Below are 19,173 nucleotides of genomic sequence, written 5' to 3' on the forward strand. Positions count from 1 at the left end.
AAACATCTGTTCCTTCTGTGTGAAACATCTGTTCCATCTGTGTGAAACATCTGTTCCATCTGTGTGAAACATCTGTTCCTTCTGTGTGAAACATCTGTTCCATCTGTGTGAAACTTCTGTGTGAAACATCTGTGTGAAACATCTGTTCCATCTGTGTGAAACTTCTGTGTGAAACATCTGTGTGAAACATCTGTTCCATCTGTGTGAAACATCTGTGTGAAACATCTGTTCCATCTGTGTGAAACTTCTGTGTGAAACATCTGTGTGAAACATCTGTTCCATCTGTGTGAAACTTCTGTGTGAAACATCTGTGTGAAACATCTGTTCCATCTGTGTGAAACATCTGTGTGAAACATCTGTGTGAAACATCTGTTCCATCTGTGTGAAACATCTGTGTGAAACATCTGTGTGAAACATCTGTTCCATCTGTGTGAAACATCTGTGTGAAACATCTGTGTGAAACATCTGTTCCTTCTGTGTGAAACATCTGTGTGAAACTTCTGTGTGAAACATCTGTTCCATCTGTGTGAAACATCTGTTCCATCTGTGTGAAACATCTGTGTGAAACATCTGTTCCTTCTGTGTGAAACATCTGTGTGAAACATCTGTTCCTTCTGTGTGAAACATCTGTGTGAAACATCTGTTCCATCTGTGTGAAACATCTGTGTGAAACATCTGTGTGAAACATCTGTTCCTTCTGTGTGTGGTTTCTCTGCAGCAGCCCGAACATCTGGGCGGGTCCTGTGCGTCGTGGTCCCGTTCGGCTCCGTGTTTTTGGGTTTCAGAGTTCCGGTGTGTTTGTTTTCCTTGGCTCCGCCCTCACCTGTCGTCCTGAGCCACGCCCAGTGGGTGGAGCCGGCCCGCGCCCAGCAGCGTCCTCCCCAGCCACAGTAGGAGCCGGGAGTACCAGTGCATCCCGCGGCCGTGGCCCCCAGTGTTCCCAGTGTTCCCAGTCCAGCTGTGCGCCAGCCTCAGGGGGGCGAAGGCCCAGTGAGCCAGCCAGTGCTGCTCCACCACGGCGTAGCAGGACGCCACCACCCCGTCCACCACCAGCGTGCCCCTCCGGGTCAGCGGTGCGAACGCCCCCCGCCTCACGTGCACACCGACCCGGCTGATCCGGGACAGGCGCCCCACTGCGCCCTCTGACACCAGCAGACACTGGCCCGGCTCGGCTCGGCTGGCGTACACAGTTCTGAGGGCGCCGGGGGCTGGCTCCGCCCCCTCAGAGCAGTTCCCCTCGGACACAAAGACGAGGTGGGCGGCGGTGAGGGAGAGCCGTGCCCCGGCCTCGGTCTGCAGGGTGTAGAAGAGCCTGCGGGTGGTGGGGTCCCGGTCCAGGAAGGTCAGCACCTCGCTGAACACCAGCCGCCCGCCGCCGTCGCTGCCCGCCGAGGCCAGGACCCGCTCGCCGGGGCGCAGGGCGCTGATGGACCTCTGAGCGCCGCCCTCCAACGTCACCGAGGCGTTGCCGGGGAAACAGCCTCCAGACTTTGCTGCCACTGAGTGGTCTGAGGATGGAGACAAAGAGGAACAGGACGGTGAAACAAGGCTCATAAAACTGATTTAAATGGTTAAAGGGATAGTTCGCCTCTTTAGACATGAAGCTGTGTGACATCCCATATCAGCAACATCATTTCTGAACATCTTCTTACCCCCTGCTGCGTCCTGTGAGCAGAGTTCCAGCCTCGTTTTGGTGTTGATGAAGGTAGTCCGGCTAGTTGGCTGGGGTTTAAAAAATAAAGCCTTTTGCTTCTCAGAACAATATGCGTTCAACAGAGTAATACATTTGCATCACAAAATGGTTCTCCAGGAAAAAGTCAGACCTCACAATCGCTTGGCCCTATTTTCTCTCCCTTCGTATCACTGCCTGCTGTGTAAACTGTGCAGACCGAAGTGCAGAGCGAGCAGTCCCCTGCTTCCGAGCAGCAAACAGCGTAACAGGCGCGGCTGTCGGCAGGCGGCAGCAGGCAGTGATATGAAGGGAGAGAAAATAGGGCCAAGCGATTGTGAGGTCTGACTTTTTCCTGGAGAACGATTTTGTGATGCAAATGTATTACTCTGTTGAACGCATGTTGTTCTGAGAAGCAAAACGCTTTATTTTTTAAACCCCAGCCAACTAGCTGGACTACCTTCATCAACACCAAAACGAGGCTGGAACTCTGCTCACAGGACGCAGCAGGGGGTAAGAAGATGTTCAGAAATGATGTTACTGATATGGGATGTCATACAGCTTCATGTCAAAAGAGGCGAACTGTCCCTTTAAAATAAGGCTCATGAAGCTGACAGCTCAAAGTTAACGATGTACTTTAAACTCGTTCCTTCTATATAATAAAGCTTATAATTGGGGCTCTTTCATCGGGATCATAGGTCCAATCCTCCATCTGCTTATATTTCTACGTCAGCACTTTCCACCCACTGAGTCAGCATTCAGATCTATAGCGCAGTGCATTGTGGGGCAGTGGAGGGAAGCAGTGATTAACTTAAATGTTGTAAAGTCATATCCTGCCAGCTTTTCCCTCTTTAAAAGGTTCTGTCTGCAGCCAGCTGTGGCGTTCCCTCTTTAAAAGGTTCTGTCTGCCTGCAGCCAGCTGTGGTGTTCCCTCTTTAAAAGGTTCTGTCTGTCTGCAGCCAGCTGTGGTGTTCCCTCTTTAAAAGGTTCTGTCTGTCTGCAGCCAGCTGTGGTGTTCCCTCTTTAAAAGGTTCTGTCTGTCTGCAGCCAGCTGTGGCGTTCCCTCTTTAAAAGGTTCTGTCTGCAGCCAGCTGTGGTGTTCCCTCTTTAAAAGGTTCTGTCTGCAGCCAGCTGTGGTGTTCCCTCTTTAAAAGGTTCTGTCTGCAGCCAGCTGTGGTGTTCCCTCTTTAAAAGGTTCTGTCTGTCTGCAGCCAGCTGTGGTGTTCCCTCTTTAAAAGGTTCTGTCTGTCTGCAGCCAGCTGTGGCGTTCCCTCTTTAAAAGGTTCTGTCTGTCTGCAGCCAGCTGTGGCGTTCCCTCTTTAAAAGGTTCTGTCTGTCTGCAGCCAGCTGTGGTGTTCCCTCTTTAAAAGGTTCTGTCTGCAGCCAGCTGTGGCGTTCCCTCTTTAAAAGGTTCTGTCTGCAGCCAGCTGTGGCGTTCCCTCTTTAAAAGGTTCTGTCTGCAGCCAGCTGTGGCGTTCCCTCTTTAAAAGGTTCTGTCTGTCTGCAGCCAGCTGTGGTGTTCCCTCTTTAAAAGGTTCTGTCTGCAGCCAGCTGTGGTGTTCCCTCTTTAAAAGGTTCTGTCTGTCTGCAGCCAGCTGTGGTGTTCCCTCTTTAAAAGGTTCTGTCTGCAGCCAGCTGTGGCGTTCCCTCTTTAAAAGGTTCTGTCTGTCTGCAGCCAGCTGTGGCGTTCCCTCTTTAAAAGGTTCTGTCTGCAGCCAGCTGTGGCGTTCCCTCTTTAAAAGGTTCTGTCTGCAGCCAGCTGTGGTGTTCCCTCTTTAAAAGGTTCTGTCTGTCTGCAGCCAGCTGTGGCGTTCCCTCTTTAAAAGGTTCTGTCTGCAGCCAGCTGTGGTGTTCCCTCTTTAAAAGGTTCTGTCTGCAGCCAGCTGTGGTGTTCCCTCTTTAAAAGGTTCTGTCTGCAGCCAGCTGTGGTGTTCCCTCTTTAAAAGGTTCTGTCTGTCTGCAGCCAGCTGTGGTGTTCCCTCTTTAAAAGGTTCTGTCTGTCTGCAGCCAGCTGTGGTGTTCCCTCTTTAAAAGGTTCTGTCTGTCTGCAGCCAGCTGTGGTGTTCCCTCTTTAAAAGGTTCTGTCTGCAGCCAGCTGTGGTGTTCCCTCTTTAAAAGGTTCTGTCTGTCTGCAGCCAGCTGTGGTGTTCCCTCTTTAAAAGGTTCTGTCTGCAGCCTGCTGTGGTGTTCCCTCTTTAAAAGGTTCTGTCTGTCTGCAGCCAGCTGTGGTGTTCCCTCTTTAAAAGGTTCTGTCTGCAGCCTGCTGTGGTGTTCCCTCTTTAAAAGGTTCTGTCTGTCTGCAGCCAGCTGTGGCGTTCCCTCTTTAAAAGGTTCTGTCTGCAGCCAGCTGTGGTGTTCCCTCTTTAAAAGGTTCTGTCTGCAGCCAGCTGTGGTGTTCCCTCTTTAAAAGGTTCTGTCTGCAGCCAGCTGTGGTGTTCCCTCTTTAAAAGGTTCTGTCTGTCTGCAGCCAGCTGTGGTGTTCCCTCTTTAAAAGGTTCTGTCTGCAGCCAGCTGTGGTGTTCCCTCTTTAAAAGGTTCTGTCTGCAGCCAGCTGTGGTGTTCCCTCTTTAAAAGGTTCTGTCTGTCTGCAGCCAGCTGTGGTGTTCCCTCTTTAAAAGGTTCTGTCTGCAGCCAGCTGTGGTGTTCCCTCTTTAAAAGGTTCTGTCTGCAGCCAGCTGTGGTGTTCCCTCTTTAAAAGGTTCTGTCTGTCTGCAGCCAGCTGTGGTGTTCCCTCTTTAAAAGGTTCTGTCTGCAGCCAGCTGTGGCGTTCCCTCTTTAAAAGGTTCTTTCTCCGGGTGTTCAACATCTGGATTATTGTTCACAGCACCGACTTTTGGGAGGATTTTACATGGACTAAAGAGTTGGGACTAAATTATGGGATGGATGCCATGTGTGTGGTTCTGGAGTTTGGGTACAGATGGGGATCATTTCAGCTCATAATGCAAAGCTCAACATTTGCCCCCGGTGCGCTCTTTTCTTAAACACAGTGAAGAAATATAAATATAAAATATAAATATATATACTGTGGAACACAGCTGAAACACAACTCTAAGAGAAAGTATTACCTTCCTAACTGTCCTCCTGGGTGGAGCACAGGTGAAACTCTGAGCTGAAATGTGTTGGTGAGTTAAGGAGAAATCCCACTTCAGTCCGGGGGCTTTGCTGCCCCCTAGTGGTTGTTTCCTCTTGCTGCCTACAGTCCAGCCTCCTTTAAGAGGGATCTGATGAAGAGTTCAAGCCTCCGCTGGCAGGATTTACCTTCCCACAGAGGAGTTTTTCTTATTTGCCTTGTTTAGGTTTTTTAAAGGAAAAAGTAAGAGGCTTTAAAAAAAAAAAAAAAAAAAAAAAAAGGAGAAATCATCAAAAAATAAGAAAAAAAAATACCAACTTGATTGGTTGCCCTTCTGATCAAGTCAAGGACTGGGCCCTCGCAACCCGATCTGGGGGGGGAAGAAGAGAGGAAACGGAGGAAGAGGAAGGGAAAAGAGGGAAGAAGCAGGAGAAGGGAGAAAGAAAAGTGAAATCTCAGTTACCACTCTGAAAAATGTGTCATGGGTGGGTGTTTAATTCTGATGCATTTTAACAGGGCGGCGAGACTTTCAGCACATCTGTGTGTTCACCTCTGGATGACACATCTGTGTTACTTCTCATGCTGGCTGCACATTCTCAAACATAAACTCTGCGACCGGCAGCCATGTTGCACCACGATGAGAAGAAGAAGAAGTCAGCAGCTGATCTGATGCATCTGCTTAAAAACCTTCAGACAGGACGTAAACCTTTCTTTCTTTCCCCAGGATCAGAATGTTCTGGAGTGGTAACCAGCTTTGGGCTTCCCTTTGTCCTTTTTACCAACACAAACTGCCGCTGGTTTGGACTCGCACAACCTTGCAAATCTCCAAAGAACCGGCAGAACCGTTGCTTGCCTGAATAAAATGGCCTTAATAAAGCTGCTGCCTTGGATTTTATGTCTATTCGAAAGCTGCTTTCTTCTTTCAGTTCAGCAGACGAGATGCTGAAGTTTTTTTAAATGAAAGTTTTACAATAAAACAGTGATGATTAAGTGTCCGTGTTGATCTGAAACCGGATTTCTTCACCAAAACTCAGTTCTTTGGTCGTCAAACAGCGAGTTAAAGGTCGGGGAACAGGCCTGAAGCGGCCCTCTGACTGCGTTAGCAGCACAGAGACTTACAGGTTCTGTATAGGCAGGTCCACAGGATGATTAGCATGGAACTTGGGCTGTGTTCGAAACCGCCGACTTCTCCCACTACTCCTACTAACTTTAACTTTTTTTAAGCTCCCGGATGCATACTAGATTCTGCTAAATGTTGGGTATGCATCACGAGGTTACTACTCATACTCAAACTACCCAAGATGCAACGTAACGTGACGTCGCCGATCGTCATTTCCTGTCAAAACGGCAGTTTCAAGCTAGCTACAACGAGGGTAGGTTCACTTCCTGTTTTCAAAACAAAAGCACCAATTGTATGGTAATGGCTTTCCCTATGATAAAAGGCAACGGGTATTTTATTTTGTGAAAATAACCGGAAGTGCGTTACTCACTGCAGCTAGCTTTAGTAGCGCCGAATTCATGGGAACAAAATTGTAAACAGCTGGTATTTTGTCAGGTTTTCAACACGTTGGGGATCTAAACGACTACTTTCTGACCTGAAAATGTTTCAAATGTTGCTAAAGTTTACAGAGTTTAGAGCTTAAGAGAAATCAGCTTCAGGCCGGCTGATTTCAGCTCGGGCAGGAGCAAAATGCATTGTGGGTAAACGCTCTGCATACTGTCTGATCAATGAGTATGTAGTATGCAGTATGCAGTATGCAGTATGTAGTATGCAGTATGTAGTATGCAGTATGCAGTATGGAAGTATGCAGTATGTAGTATGCAGTATGCAGTATGCAGTATGTAGTATGTAGTATGCAGTATGCAGTATGTAGTATGCAGTATGTAGTATGGAAGTATGCAGTATGTAGTATGCAGTATGTAGTATGCAGTATGCAGTATGTAGTATGCAGTATGTAGTATGGAAGTATGCAGTATGCAGTATGTAGTATGCAGTATGTAGTATGTAGTATGTAGTATGCAGTATGTAGTATGGAAGTATGCAGTATGTAGTATGCAGTATGTAGTATGCAGTATGCAGTATGTAGTATGCAGTATGTAGTATGGAAGTATGCAGTATGTAGTATGTAGTATGCAGTATGCAGTATGCAGTATGTAGTATGCAGTATGTAGTATGGAAGTATGCAGTATGCAGTATGTAGTATGCAGTATGTAGTATGCAGTATGTAGTATGCAGTATGTAGTATGTAGTATGTAGTATGCAGTATGTAGTATGTAGTATGCAGTATGTAGTATGCAGTATGCAGTATGCAGTATGCAGTATGTAGTATGCAGTATGTAGTATGTAGTATGCAGTATGTAGTATGCAGTATGCAGTATGTAGTATGTAGTATGCAGTATGCAGTATGTAGTATGCAGTATGTAGTATGGAAGTATGCAGTATGTAGTATGCAGTATGTAGTATGCAGTATGCAGTATGTAGTATGGAAGTATGCAGTATGCAGTATGTAGTATGCAGTATGTAGTATGTAGTATGTAGTATGCAGTATGTAGTATGGAAGTATGCAGTATGTAGTATGCAGTATGTAGTATGCAATATGTAGAAGGCAGTATGTAGTATGTAGTATGCAGTATGCAGTATGCAGTATGTAGTATGCAGTATGTAGTATGGAAGTATGCAGTATGTAGTATGCAGTATGTAGTATGCAGTATGCAGTATGTAGTATGCAGTATGTAGTATGGAAGTATGCAGTATGCAGTATGCAGTATGTAGTATGCAGTATGTAGTATGCAGTATGTAGTATGTAGTATGCAGTATGTAGTATGTAGTATGCAGTATGTAGTATGCAGTATGTAGTATGTAGTATGCAGTATGTAGTATGCAGTATGCAGTATGCAGTATGTAGTATGTAGTATGCAGTATGTAGTATGTAGTATGCAGCAGTATGCAGTATGCAGTATATAGTATGTAGTATATAGTATGTAGTATGTAGTATGCAGTATGTAGTATGTAGTATGCAGCAGTATGCAGTATGCAGTATATAGTATGTAGTATGTAGTATGCAGTATGTAGTATGCAGTATGCAGTATATAGTATATAGTATGTAGAATGTAGTATGCAGTATGTAGTATGTAGAATGTAGTATGCAGTATGCAGTATATAGTATGTAGTATGTAGTATGGAGTATGTAGTATGTAGTATGCAGTATGCAGTATATAGTATGTAATATGTAGTATGCAGTATGCAGTATATAGTATGTAGTATGTAGTATGCAGTATGTAGTATGCAGTATGCAGTATGTAGTATGCAGTATGCAGTATGCAGTATGCAGTATGTAGTATGCAGTATGTAGTATGTAGTATGCAGTATATAGTATGTAGTATGTAGTATGCAGTATGCAGTATGTAGTATGTAGTATGCAGTATATAGTATGTAGTATGTAGTATCCAGTATGCAGTATGCAGTATATAGTATGTAGTATGTAGTATGCAGTATGTAGTATGCAGTATGCAGTATGCATTATGTAGTATGTAGTATGTAGTATGCAGTATGCAGTATATAGTATGTAGTATGTAGTATGCAGTATGTAGTATGCAGTATGCATTATGTAGTATGTAGTATGCAGTATGCAGTATATAGTATGTAGTATGCAGTATGCAGTATGTAGTATGCAGTATGCATTATGTAGTATGTAGTATGTAGTATGCAGTATGCAGTATGCATTATGTAGTATGTAGTATGTAGTATGCAGTATGCAGTATGTAGTATGCAGTATGCAGTATATAGTATGTAGTATGCAGTATATAGTATGTAGTATGTAGTATGTAGTATGCAGTATATAGTATGTAGTATGCAGTATGCAGTATGTAGTATGTAGTATGTAGTATGTAGTATGTAGTATGCAGTATGTAGTATGTAGTATGTAGTATGTAGTATGTAGTATGCAGTATGCAGTATGTAGTATGTAGTATGTAGTATGAAGTTTGTAGTATGTAGTATGTAGTATGTAGTATGCGGTTTCGAACACAGCCTTGGACTATAGATGGGACATGAACAAGTTTTCATCTTATATCTATTATTCCTATTCAGCCTGAGCAGAGGTTACACTGTTTCAGACACAGTTCCTGAACTCTCAGGAGGTATTTTCTGAGGTATTTTATGTCCCGAGGCTTCCTTCAGACCCCTAACAGAGCACCTGCAGGGGCAGAACTGGAATGCAAGTAACATCTTTAAAAATGTTCGCTAAAAACTAAACAACCTGAGAAAAACCCACTTACGCCCTGGACGTGACCTCGATAGAAACGAGACTCACACAGCCAAATATTTTCACTGCAAACACCTGAATTTGTGGTCAAATTTGAGCTCCTCAAAAACCCTGATGCAAGGTTGTATTAAAGCACAGATGAGGCAAGCAAGAAAGCCCCAAAAACCTGAGGAAACAGGGAGTGGCTGACAGACGGAGGAGAAGGCCAAGAAGAGCCGAGAAAGAGCCGGTTGGTGTTATGTGCGAGACAGAAAAGAGTTAAAAGAGTTAAAAGAGTAAAAGAGTGAGGAAGCAGGAGCAGTTTGTGTTCCTTCAAAGGGAACAAAATGGAGTCCGGGTTTAAATAACTGGAGATCGTGCTCCAACGACATGAAGTGAATGTAGTGGAGACAGAGTGGGACTTAAAAAGGTATTATTTCAAATGTTGCGAAACTCTGAGACCTGACTTTTGACATCAAGAAGACATTTTTTGTGGAATGTAAACACTGCCGTGATAAGCTGTTAGGGAAACGTGTCCGAGCCACCGAACCTCCCGGAAAAGTTAACTTTGCCACACACACACACACACTGAGCTTGTTAAACAGTTTAAGATTGTAAAGCTTTGCTCAGATTTGTAGGTTAAAAACCGGGTTAAGGTCTTACAAAACTGCTTGTTTGCTTTTCCTACACAGTGAGAGGAGGTTTCCATCCAGCTGCTGTTTATCTTTTTGAAACAACTCACATATTTAACATAGATGGAAAAGAGCGTTTAGTTGAATTGTCCTGATGCTGATTTTCTCTTTTTGGTTCACAAAGAGCCACCGAGAGGACAGTCTCTCCTGATCCCAAATACGAGTCGATTCTGGAGGGATGTGGGGGGAAAATGGGCGAAACAAAGTGTTCGACATGCAGCTCAGAGCATAAATCATTTATGAAAGATGGTGGTTTGGTTAAATATTGGACCAAAGCAGGCTGATACTGCATACCTCTCCTTCACATCCAGGCTGAGAACTTTTTCTAACTCTAACAAGGCGCCTTGAGTCACATGTAAGCACAAAAACACCCATTAAAATGGAGCTTTGAAGGTTAAAACTCATCAAATTGGACTGACATAACCGCTCTGGCATTGTTGGGAAGAATATTACGCTGAAGCTATGTGGTTAGTCGGGACTATTTGTCTGCTAAGGAGCGAGCCGAGGTGGAGGGACGCCACTGGTCAGATGGTTTGCAGTTACCCAAAAACTACAGATCGAATTGTAAAAACTCCCCTTGTGTGTTTATTTGCAGGACTACTCTACACGCAACGGTCACATGAAACTTCAGGTTTATTGGGATCTGGATCCAGGATCCTTTTATTCAGCCTTTGGCAGAGACACGAGCTCTCGGACCGCGGCTGTTTGTTCGTGTGTTTTCCCATCGTGGTAACTCTGCCACTGAAGGGTCAACCTGAAGAAACTTTGGAAAAAGACGAACAAAAAAAAAGAAAAAGGAAAAACACCCGATTTGATTTCCTGTTTTAGGTGGAAATATTTAGATTTCTTTAACACCTCGATGAGTACGGAGCCCCTAAAGGGACATAGAGGGATTTTTTTTTTTTGAGAGATCTCGCAAAAAGTATTGCGGGATCTCGCAAAAAGTATTGCTGGATCTCGCAAAAAGTATTGCGGGATCTCACAAAAAGTATTGCTGGATCTCGCAAAAAGTATTGCGGGATCTCGCAAAAAGTATTGCGAGAGCTCACAAAAAGTATTGCGAGATCTCGCAAAAAGTATTGCGAGTTCCTGCAAAAAGTATTGCGGGATCTCACAAAAAGTATTGCGGGATCTCACAAAAAGTATTGCGGGATCTCGCAAAAAGTATTGCAAGTTCCTGCAAAAAGTATTGCGAGTTCCTGCAAAAAGTATTGCGGGATCTCGCAAAAAGTATTGCGGGATCTCGCAAAAAGTATTGCGGGATTTCGCAAAAAGTATTGCGGGATCTCGCAAAAAGTATTGCGAGATCTCGCAAAAAGTATTGCTGGATCTCACAAAAAGTATTGCGGGATCTCACAAAAAGTATTGCGGGATCTCGCCAAAAGTATTGCTGGATCTCACAAAAAGTATTGCGGGATCTCACAAAAAGTATTGCGGGATCTCGCAAAAAGTATTGCAAGTTCCTGCAAAAAGTATTGCGGGATCTCGCAAAAAGTATTGCAAGTTCCTGCAAAAAGTATTGCGGGATCTCGCAAAAAGTATTGCGAGATCTCGCAAAAAGTATTGCTGGATCTCACAAAAAGTATTGCGGGATCTCGCCAAAAGTATTGCTGGATCTCACAAAAAGTATTGCGGGATCTCACAAAAAGTATTGCGGGATCTCGCAAAAAGTATTGCAAGTTCCTGCAAAAAGTATTGCGGGATCTCGCAAAAAGTATTGCAAGTTCCTGCAAAAAGTATTGCGGGATCTCGCAAAAAGTATTGCGAGATCTCGCAAAAAGTATTGCTGGATCTCACAAAAAGTATTGCGGGATCTCGCCAAAAGTATTGCTGGATCTCACAAAAAGTATTGCGGGATCTCGCAAAAAGTATTGCGGGATCCCGCAAAAGTTTCTTTCCCACGTCAGTGAGCCGGAAGTAAAACACAGCGATGGAGGAGCCTACCCATCATCCGTGGGAGAAGTTTATTGATTTCTATTTTAGTATTGGCCTAACATATGGAGACATCAAATCCGTTCTTGCACGTAGACATGGCTTTGACATAAGTGAGAGACTTATCTGAAATCGCTGTGTCTGTTTTACTTCCGGTTCACTGACGTGGAAAAAAAAAACTTTTGCCAGATCTCGCAAAAAAAAAAGATCCTCCATGTCCCTTTAGGGGCTCCGTAGCTGAGCTTTAAAGGAATTTTCCTGCAGTTAAACTCTCCGAAACCTTCCGGGTCTGTACTGAATCCTGCTGAGACACAAGGCACCGTCGCCCTTTGCTCACCTGACTTGACGCTGCAGTGGATGTGGGCTTTGGACTCGTAGTAGACCCAGTCGAATCCGGCCTCCACCGCCAGCCGCGCCAGCATGGCGTACTTGTTCCTGTCCCGGTCCGAGGTGGTGATGTCCACCGCCCGGCCCTCGTAGTGCAGCGACTCCTCGGAGTGGTGGCCGTCTTCGTCCCAGCCCTCGGTGACCCGCAGCCGGACGTTGGGCCAGAGGTTCATCACGGAGATGGCCAGCGAGTTCAGCTTGTCTTTGCAGCGCTGCAGCAGAGGACACAACAAGTCTGATAGCATCGAGGAAGCTTCGTAAACACACTTAAGGAGCTTTATTTAAGCACGAATCTGAGGCACTTGTATGCTTCTGGAGTATTTCCAGTTCCAACTCATGATTTACTGTGAAATGTACACGTACTGCGTCATGAATACTTGTGGTTTTGGTTATTTTGTAAAGCAAAGGCTACTGAAGGACATTTTCTGCTAATCTCAGTGCTAATCTTAGATCAACCCGTACTTTTGGACACTGATATATGCGCAGATACATGAACATACAACTTTATTTAATAACCATGTCCCTTGTAGGACCATATAACATATTTCATATGAGGTTAATATAGAGAAAAGTTTAACCCCTTAACGCCTATTGTCGCATATATGCTACAAACCGTTTGACTCAATCAACCAGCTGAGATAGCATCTTTATTCCCCCAGTGCCGGTTAGTCCATATTCACTACGGACCCAGGAACCTTTATATAAATAAAAATGTTAAAAAAAAAAAAAGTGAATAAAAAAACATTGTTTTTTCACTGTTATATTACTGTGTTGTTGTTATCTTATTATTGACCATTACATACCAAACATACCAAATTGACCAGGATGCCTGTTGTCACAAATTTGCAACATAACAAAATTTCTATTTATTTTTCGTGCAAAATTCAATTCAATTCATTTTTATTTATATAGCGCCAAATACAACAAATGTCATCTCAAGGCACTTAGATAGTAAGTCCAATTCAAGCCAATTGGAATTCAATTAATTAATAATAATCATAATTCATAAAATAATCCAATTCGTTCATATAGAGCCAATTCAAAAACAATTTCCTAGCTAAGAAAACCAACAGATTGCACTAAAAGTGAAATAAATCATCTCAGCATTATTTACCATCTACTTAAAGGCTAAAACACACACAAAACATGTTTTTTTATATACAGCTACATAAATTCAGGCGTTACGAGGTGAAAAAAAACAACTGTGAGAGTTCTATGCAGACGATACATCGCTGTTCAATGGAAAATCAATTCCAGCATGTAGCTACAAATACAAGCTTTTCTATGTCTAGATAAATAAAGTAAGCTTTTCTTTTCTTTTACAGCCTGATACCAACTCTTTCCGCTGCAGTGTGAATATATATTTGATTAAAATGTAAGAAGAAGCCATTGAACTTCTCTCTGCTGCTGTTGGTTTACATGATGATGATTTAGACGCTAAAGCCCGTCCCTCTCCTCCTCCTTTTCCTCTTCTGCTGCACAACTTTAAAACCATTCAGAAATGCGTGGACGCTTCACAAAGACTCATTCTACCTGCATCCATGGACTCCCCATCACCCTGGTCACCCGCTCCCCCACCCTTTCTGTGGCTCCAGCCTCCCCACAATGGACCCCTGCTGTCCCGGCTCAGCCTGGTGTTTGCTCTCTGTGGTGAGGCCAGGGGAGCCAGGAGGCTATGTTAAGGATGGATGGAGGGGTGGCGGGGCAAAGAGGGGGACTGTGAGGTTATATGGGGTGGTTGAGTGGGGGAGTGATAGGAACATGAGGTCCTCAGTGTCCCTCTAAACCTGGAGCCTGGTTAGGGTGAGCAAACAAGAGGTGAGAGGCTCCATTGAGGGGCCGGTTGGGCTCCGTCCTGCTCTGGCCGATGGAAACGAATCCGCCGGCCTGCCACGGTTATCTAATCAGGTGCATTGTCTGCGCGGCAGCGCGGCGTCTCAGGTGACCTTCTCTCAGAAAGAGCTCGCAGAAAAAAAACAACTTTGAAACACCAGCGATCCAACTTCTGAGTTATCATTGTTTACTCCCACGTTTTAAACCCATTATCACTGTTTTAGGTGTGCATCGCTCCACATTCAAAGCTCATTAAAGCTTCAAATAAATGTCACAAAGCAGCGGTTCATTCCCATAAAATGTGAAGCAAACGGGACAATCGGACAGTGACTATACCATCAACTTCAAACTTATAACAACATGGAATGCTTGGTTTCTTATAAGAATAATTGTTTGGAATATTAACTGCAATATAACGGTGCAAATGTCTGATTTACAGTCATTTTTGCAATTGTGCAGATGAATATTTTGAGAGCTGCACTGGAAAAAATGCCCCTCCAAAAATAAGTAAGAAAAACAACAAATAAAAGACGTTTTTGCTTGAAATAAGCAAAAAAAATCTGCCAATGGAACTAGTGAAAATCGGCTTGTCCAGATTTCTTGAAATAAGATGTGATATTTAGGACTTTTGAGTTAAAAGTGACCTTGAAATTAGCTTAAAAACCTCTTCAAATGTAAAAAAAAAAGCTTGCTTCATATGAAATCCGACTCAAAACAATTTGTTTTCAAGACTTTTTCACTTAACAAGATATTCCAGATGTATTGTATTAAAACAAGTCCCTATATCTGGCTGAAATGGAGCTTGTTAGGCAGTTGTGTCTCATATTAAGTGTAATGAGATATTTGGACTAGAAACGAGACAAAAATACTTGGTAAGACTTTGATTTTTTCCAGTGTGTGAGCTGAGAAATTTGGTTGTACAGATGTTAAATTCCAGATGCTGGTATCCTTCCTCTTGGGTTCAGAGGTTACCAGTAACACTCTGGCCTGAGGACGAGGCTGTTTTGCTCTTTAAATTCACGCTTTTGGAAAGAATCGACTGGCCTGGTTGTTGCTACGTTTAGCACTAGCTCGTGGTTTAGCAGTAAAAAGACGCATTGTTTTATATCTTCCACACTCTCCTGTGATCGTGCCCTTCTGATGGAGTTCAATTCCAGTTAAAAGCAGATCAGATCAAGTGTTTTGCATCCGAGTTTCACGTGAATGCAAATGCCTTCTGAAATGATATGAACAGGCACTAAAAAAAAAAGCCTGGCTCTGTGGAGAAAAAGGTTTGAAAAAAAGACTCGAGTTCAAGGCCACGGTACAAGAAAAACCTGCTTTTATTCAAGTTTTTTTCTTGTTTTACTCTGTTTTTGCATCAGAGCTACTGGGTTATGCTCACTTTCCTGGTTCAGTTTACACACTAAAAGGTAAATTAGGTTAAAAAAAAGGTCAAAAAAGGTCTTCAAAAACAATCTTTTCTGACGCCCACCAACATATGGCAGCACTGATGACATCCATAAACAAAAGCTGCTGAATCTTTAGAACTGTGGGATACATCTGGAGATAAAGTTGATCAGATTGAAAGTTTGTAGCACTTTAAAGGCTCCGAGTTGATGCTGGGGCCTGATATTAAATTCAACAGAGAGCAAATGAAGGCTTAAAAACATCAGATGAGGATGAGCTGCAGTGACAGAAACCAGCCAGCTGGGGGCGCTGATACTCATGCATAAATGTAAAGTATTTCAGGTTCCAGACGGAATTTCTGATGGATTTTGTGTGAATGAGTGAAGAAAAGTGCACAGCTGGACAGATGCTGCTGATCTGGGATCTGATTTTACATGTTAAAGTAAATAAATGTGAACTTTAGCAACAAAAACGGAGAATTAGGTCAACTTCAGGGAGTCTGTTATTTCATTAGGCCTATTTCTTTTAACACTTTTAACACATTTTACAAACTAAAAACCAACGTGTGAAATTGGATAATTTAGATCAAAACAGATCAAAAGAGAAGCTAAGATCTAAACTTCTGAGGTGGAGTCTGCTCTGATTCTGGATAAAAACATTAAACTGTCATTAAAATGTCCTGTCTGCAGCCTCTGAAAGCGCCTCTCACTGATGCAGCATTTCATGAATCTCGGCCTATTAAGGCTGCAGACTGGGATTAAACCCTATAAATGTCTTTTTCCATGTTGGCTGTGATAAGAATAGCTCGCGGCTCGTCACCACAGATGCCTTTTCACGGTGTTCAGTGTGGATTTTCAGCGTCTTGTGTTTTCTCTCTGCGGTCACAGCAACGAGCTGGACTTCATAAATCAGACGATAGATTTTGTTGGTTTTCCTTTCAAGGTATACAGATCGACGGGGGTTTCTGTAGGAGCGGTCTGAGCACTAAACCGCTGGCTGCACAAACATTGGACGCGCGGGCTGACAACGCGCGCCTGTGCGCACCTTTGCGCTGCAAAAAGTGTCTGAACGGCTCAGTTCAGACCCGCCGAGGCGCCTGAAAGGCCTCATTTCTTCAGAGGTTTCCTGAGACGGGTAGCCTAATTAAACTGTTGTGGAGCAACGTTTACGCGGATTTTCTGCAAGGAATCCCCAAAAATGTGTTTTGACTTTTTATAAATGCAATTTTCACTCGAATCCGTTTTTGAAAGGAATATCTACAGAGATTAAAACAGCTAATTACCGCGCGCAGGGCAACTTTTTGCAGCGTGGCGTCACCCCAAACAGTCCCGTCTGTATGCAGCGCAGGAGCGCCCAGGAAAAGCGTATAAAAAGTTAAGTATGACGCCGGGGAAAAAAAAAAATGCGTATGATTAAGGCTTCAGCGCAAGTGAAGCGGGCTATTTTTGCACTTGAGCGCTGCGAAAACAAACACAAAAGTAACACGGAATAGTAAAAGACAAACAGGAAGCTGTCTCCTGCGGCCTGGAGCCCATAAATTGTGAGCAGGTCTGCGCCGTTGACGCGCGTCGCGGCTCCGGGTGCGCGCTGCAAAAGAAACGCGCTGCTGGGTGGAGACGTTTCGCCTCTCAACGTTAAATCAATCAAAAAGCCAAATTTGGCTGGTTGGTACCTGCAATGCAACGTGGAGACAGTTTTTTTGTAGAAAAGTGGAAGCGGTAGGAGGGAAAAGGTGCAAAAAGTGGAAGGATTTTTATCATTAAAGCGTCTTAAATGAGTTTAAATGAATCTTACTTACAGAATCAATCTGTTTAAAAAGAAAAAAAATCTATTTTTCAGACACAAATCCACAAACGCTGTAACCTGGGAGACTCAGCAGCAGCGCCTCTCTTTGGCGGATATTTCTTATAGTGCGCGCAGCGAGGTGACAGCTCCAGACACGAGTGCGCGCCTCATTCCCCCCACGTGGGTCTGTGGACATAAACGCAGCCACTCGGGAGGAAGCCCGCGGTCACAAGAGCCAGATATAAATACTTTATTTCTGGGGAAATTGGGAGTCAAATAAATTCCACACGGGGCCACATCAATGACAATGTCGTAAAAATTTTTGACAGTCCAAAAAGGCGACAGTTAACTCTGGCCAGTGGGGCTAAAAACGGTAAACATCAGGACGCGCTTGACCCGGGCTCTAACCAAATACGACTTTTGGCTGTTTTTCCACCAAAAAAACACGATGTGAGACAGAGGACATAGTGTTTTAATTAGGAGCGACCGCTGTGCGTACATTTTTAGAAGGGGTTGCCCTCTTTTACGCAGGAGCTGCCCACAGCTCTGAAACTCCAGCCGGTCACCTCCACAGCTCAGGCTTCACTGTGTCAACAAAACGCAAAGTTTTAAGAATTGACTGGAGAATGAGTTGTGCAAACAGGCTGATTTTGTAATCCAGAGCCGCACTGCAACGGCGGGGGCAAGAAAAAAAATCCACCTTTCAAACAATTTCATGAGGAGAAAAAAGTCGTTTTTAACAGAAATTAATTCACAGAAAGCTGCTGCTGTGACGTGAATCAACGCTGGATAAACAGCATTAAAACATAAACATTTGTAAAACCTAACCTTGTTAGCAAATCCTTTATTTTCTGAGCAGTAAAGAGCCTCGAGTCAACAAAACAGATAACAGCGAGCACGCGTTTAAAGACCGGGCAAAGTGCAGCAAACAGCAGCGAAGACCTCCATAAGAATCAGACTCTGCGGTCCTGAAAGGCTGAGAGGGGACCGGAGGCTCACCTGGGTCATCATGCGGTCTGCACCTGTGTTCTCCTCATCCTTGAAGATGATGTCGGGGTTGTAGTTGGGGGTGAGCTCCTTGAAGCGCTCAGAGTTCCGGGTTATTTTCCCTTCGTATCTCCCGCTGGCCCCCAACGTTTTCTCGGCCACGTTGGGGCTGAACTGCTTGTAGGCGAGCGGCGCCAGCTTCCGCGCTGACCGCCTCTTGCCGTAGCCTCTCCCCGGTCCGCATCCCTCGCTGCCCGGTGAGAGGAGAAAGGCGCACCCGGCGAGGCACGTCACCAGCGTCTGGAGCAGCATTCCGCCCCGCGGCCGGGTGTCACCCCCCGGCGGGAAGCCAAAATGTCACCGCTGGGTGTCGTTTGAAATACACCCCACCCACCCACCCCCCCGACACTTAGTGTGGGCTCCCCTTTATAATTTTAGAGTGGAGGTAATGGTGCAGGACTCATCGCGGAGTCCCCACAAGTCGCCATTCCCGGCGCGTAAAAGTGTCCAAAGCGCCGCTGGAGAGGAGCTGCAGTGAACTGTCCTCTGCGCGGCCGACGCGCTCCTGCCCCGAGTGCACGCAGAGGCAGGGGTATAAATAGGCGAGGTGGGTTTATCTTGGCAGGCAGGTTCAAAGCTGCCCCTCTGTGTTGAAGCTGTGAGAAACGAGCAACAGACAGGCGCGCGGTGCGTGGGCCGGCCGCTGGGCACGGCGGTCAGAGGATGATGTCCCGCAGCGGGTTCTGCCTCCCGGCTGTGGCGCGGCGCTGCTGGCAGGAGGGGAAATGGAAGAGATCCGACTGCAGCGCAGATGAGGTGTCGCGGGAGAAGAAGGAGACCGCGCCCTGCTGGACCTGCCCTCTGCCCCGTGCGCTCCTTTCAGCGGGTGGCACAAGCCGCGCGCCCAACTGCAGCTTGTCAACAAAGACGACGAGCTTACGAGGGCCTGGCGCGCGTTCAGGTTGCTCTTTGGACTCGCGTCCTCACGTCCAGACGCAGGAGCAGCGGCGCAGGTGCGTGCGTGCGTGCGTGCGTAGAGACCTGCACAACTTTATGAGCTCCTGGAAGATGTGACATAACGCTCTGCCTGTGAATGAGGAGGCATCAGCCTGGCCCTCAGAGGGGTCACAGCGGGGGCCAAAATGCACCAGTGCAGCTGACCTCAGTTACAACTGTCAGTGAGGG

General features: G+C 45.0%; 1 protein-coding gene across 1 annotated transcript; it reads right to left on the reverse strand.

Annotated features, from left to right (window-relative positions):
* Positions 1-496: 496 nt before the first annotated feature.
* LOC142391515 (indian hedgehog B protein-like) lies at positions 497-18,356 on the reverse strand. The gene is made up of 3 exons (XM_075477338.1): positions 18,001-18,356; positions 11,945-12,206; positions 497-1,508 (listed from the first exon to the last, which is right to left on the reverse strand). Exons 1-3 carry the CDS (start codon positions 18,298-18,300, stop codon positions 820-822), a joined length of 1,251 nt encoding a protein of 416 aa, XP_075333453.1. The 5' UTR covers positions 18,301-18,356; the 3' UTR covers positions 497-819.
* Positions 18,357-19,173: the final 817 nt, after the last annotated feature.

Source organism: Odontesthes bonariensis, chromosome 11, assembly GCF_027942865.1.
Source record: "Odontesthes bonariensis isolate fOdoBon6 chromosome 11, fOdoBon6.hap1, whole genome shotgun sequence".
Classification (NCBI taxonomy): Eukaryota; Metazoa; Chordata; class Actinopteri; order Atheriniformes; family Atherinopsidae; genus Odontesthes; species Odontesthes bonariensis.

Excerpts from the sequence above, each read along its gene's own strand:
- LOC142391515 (XM_075477338.1), bottom strand. The coding sequence starts at position 18,300 with ATGCTGCTCCAGACGCTGGTGACGTGCCTCGCCGGGTGCGCCTTTCTC. Across the intron at positions 12,207-18,000 it reads CAGACCGCATGATGACCCAG|CGCTGCAAAGACAAGCTGAA; the intron begins GTGAGCCTCCGG and ends CCTCTGCTGCAG. Across the intron at positions 1,509-11,944 it reads CCACTGCAGCGTCAAGTCAG|ACCACTCAGTGGCAGCAAAG; the intron begins GTGAGCAAAGGG and ends CTCCATCCTCAG.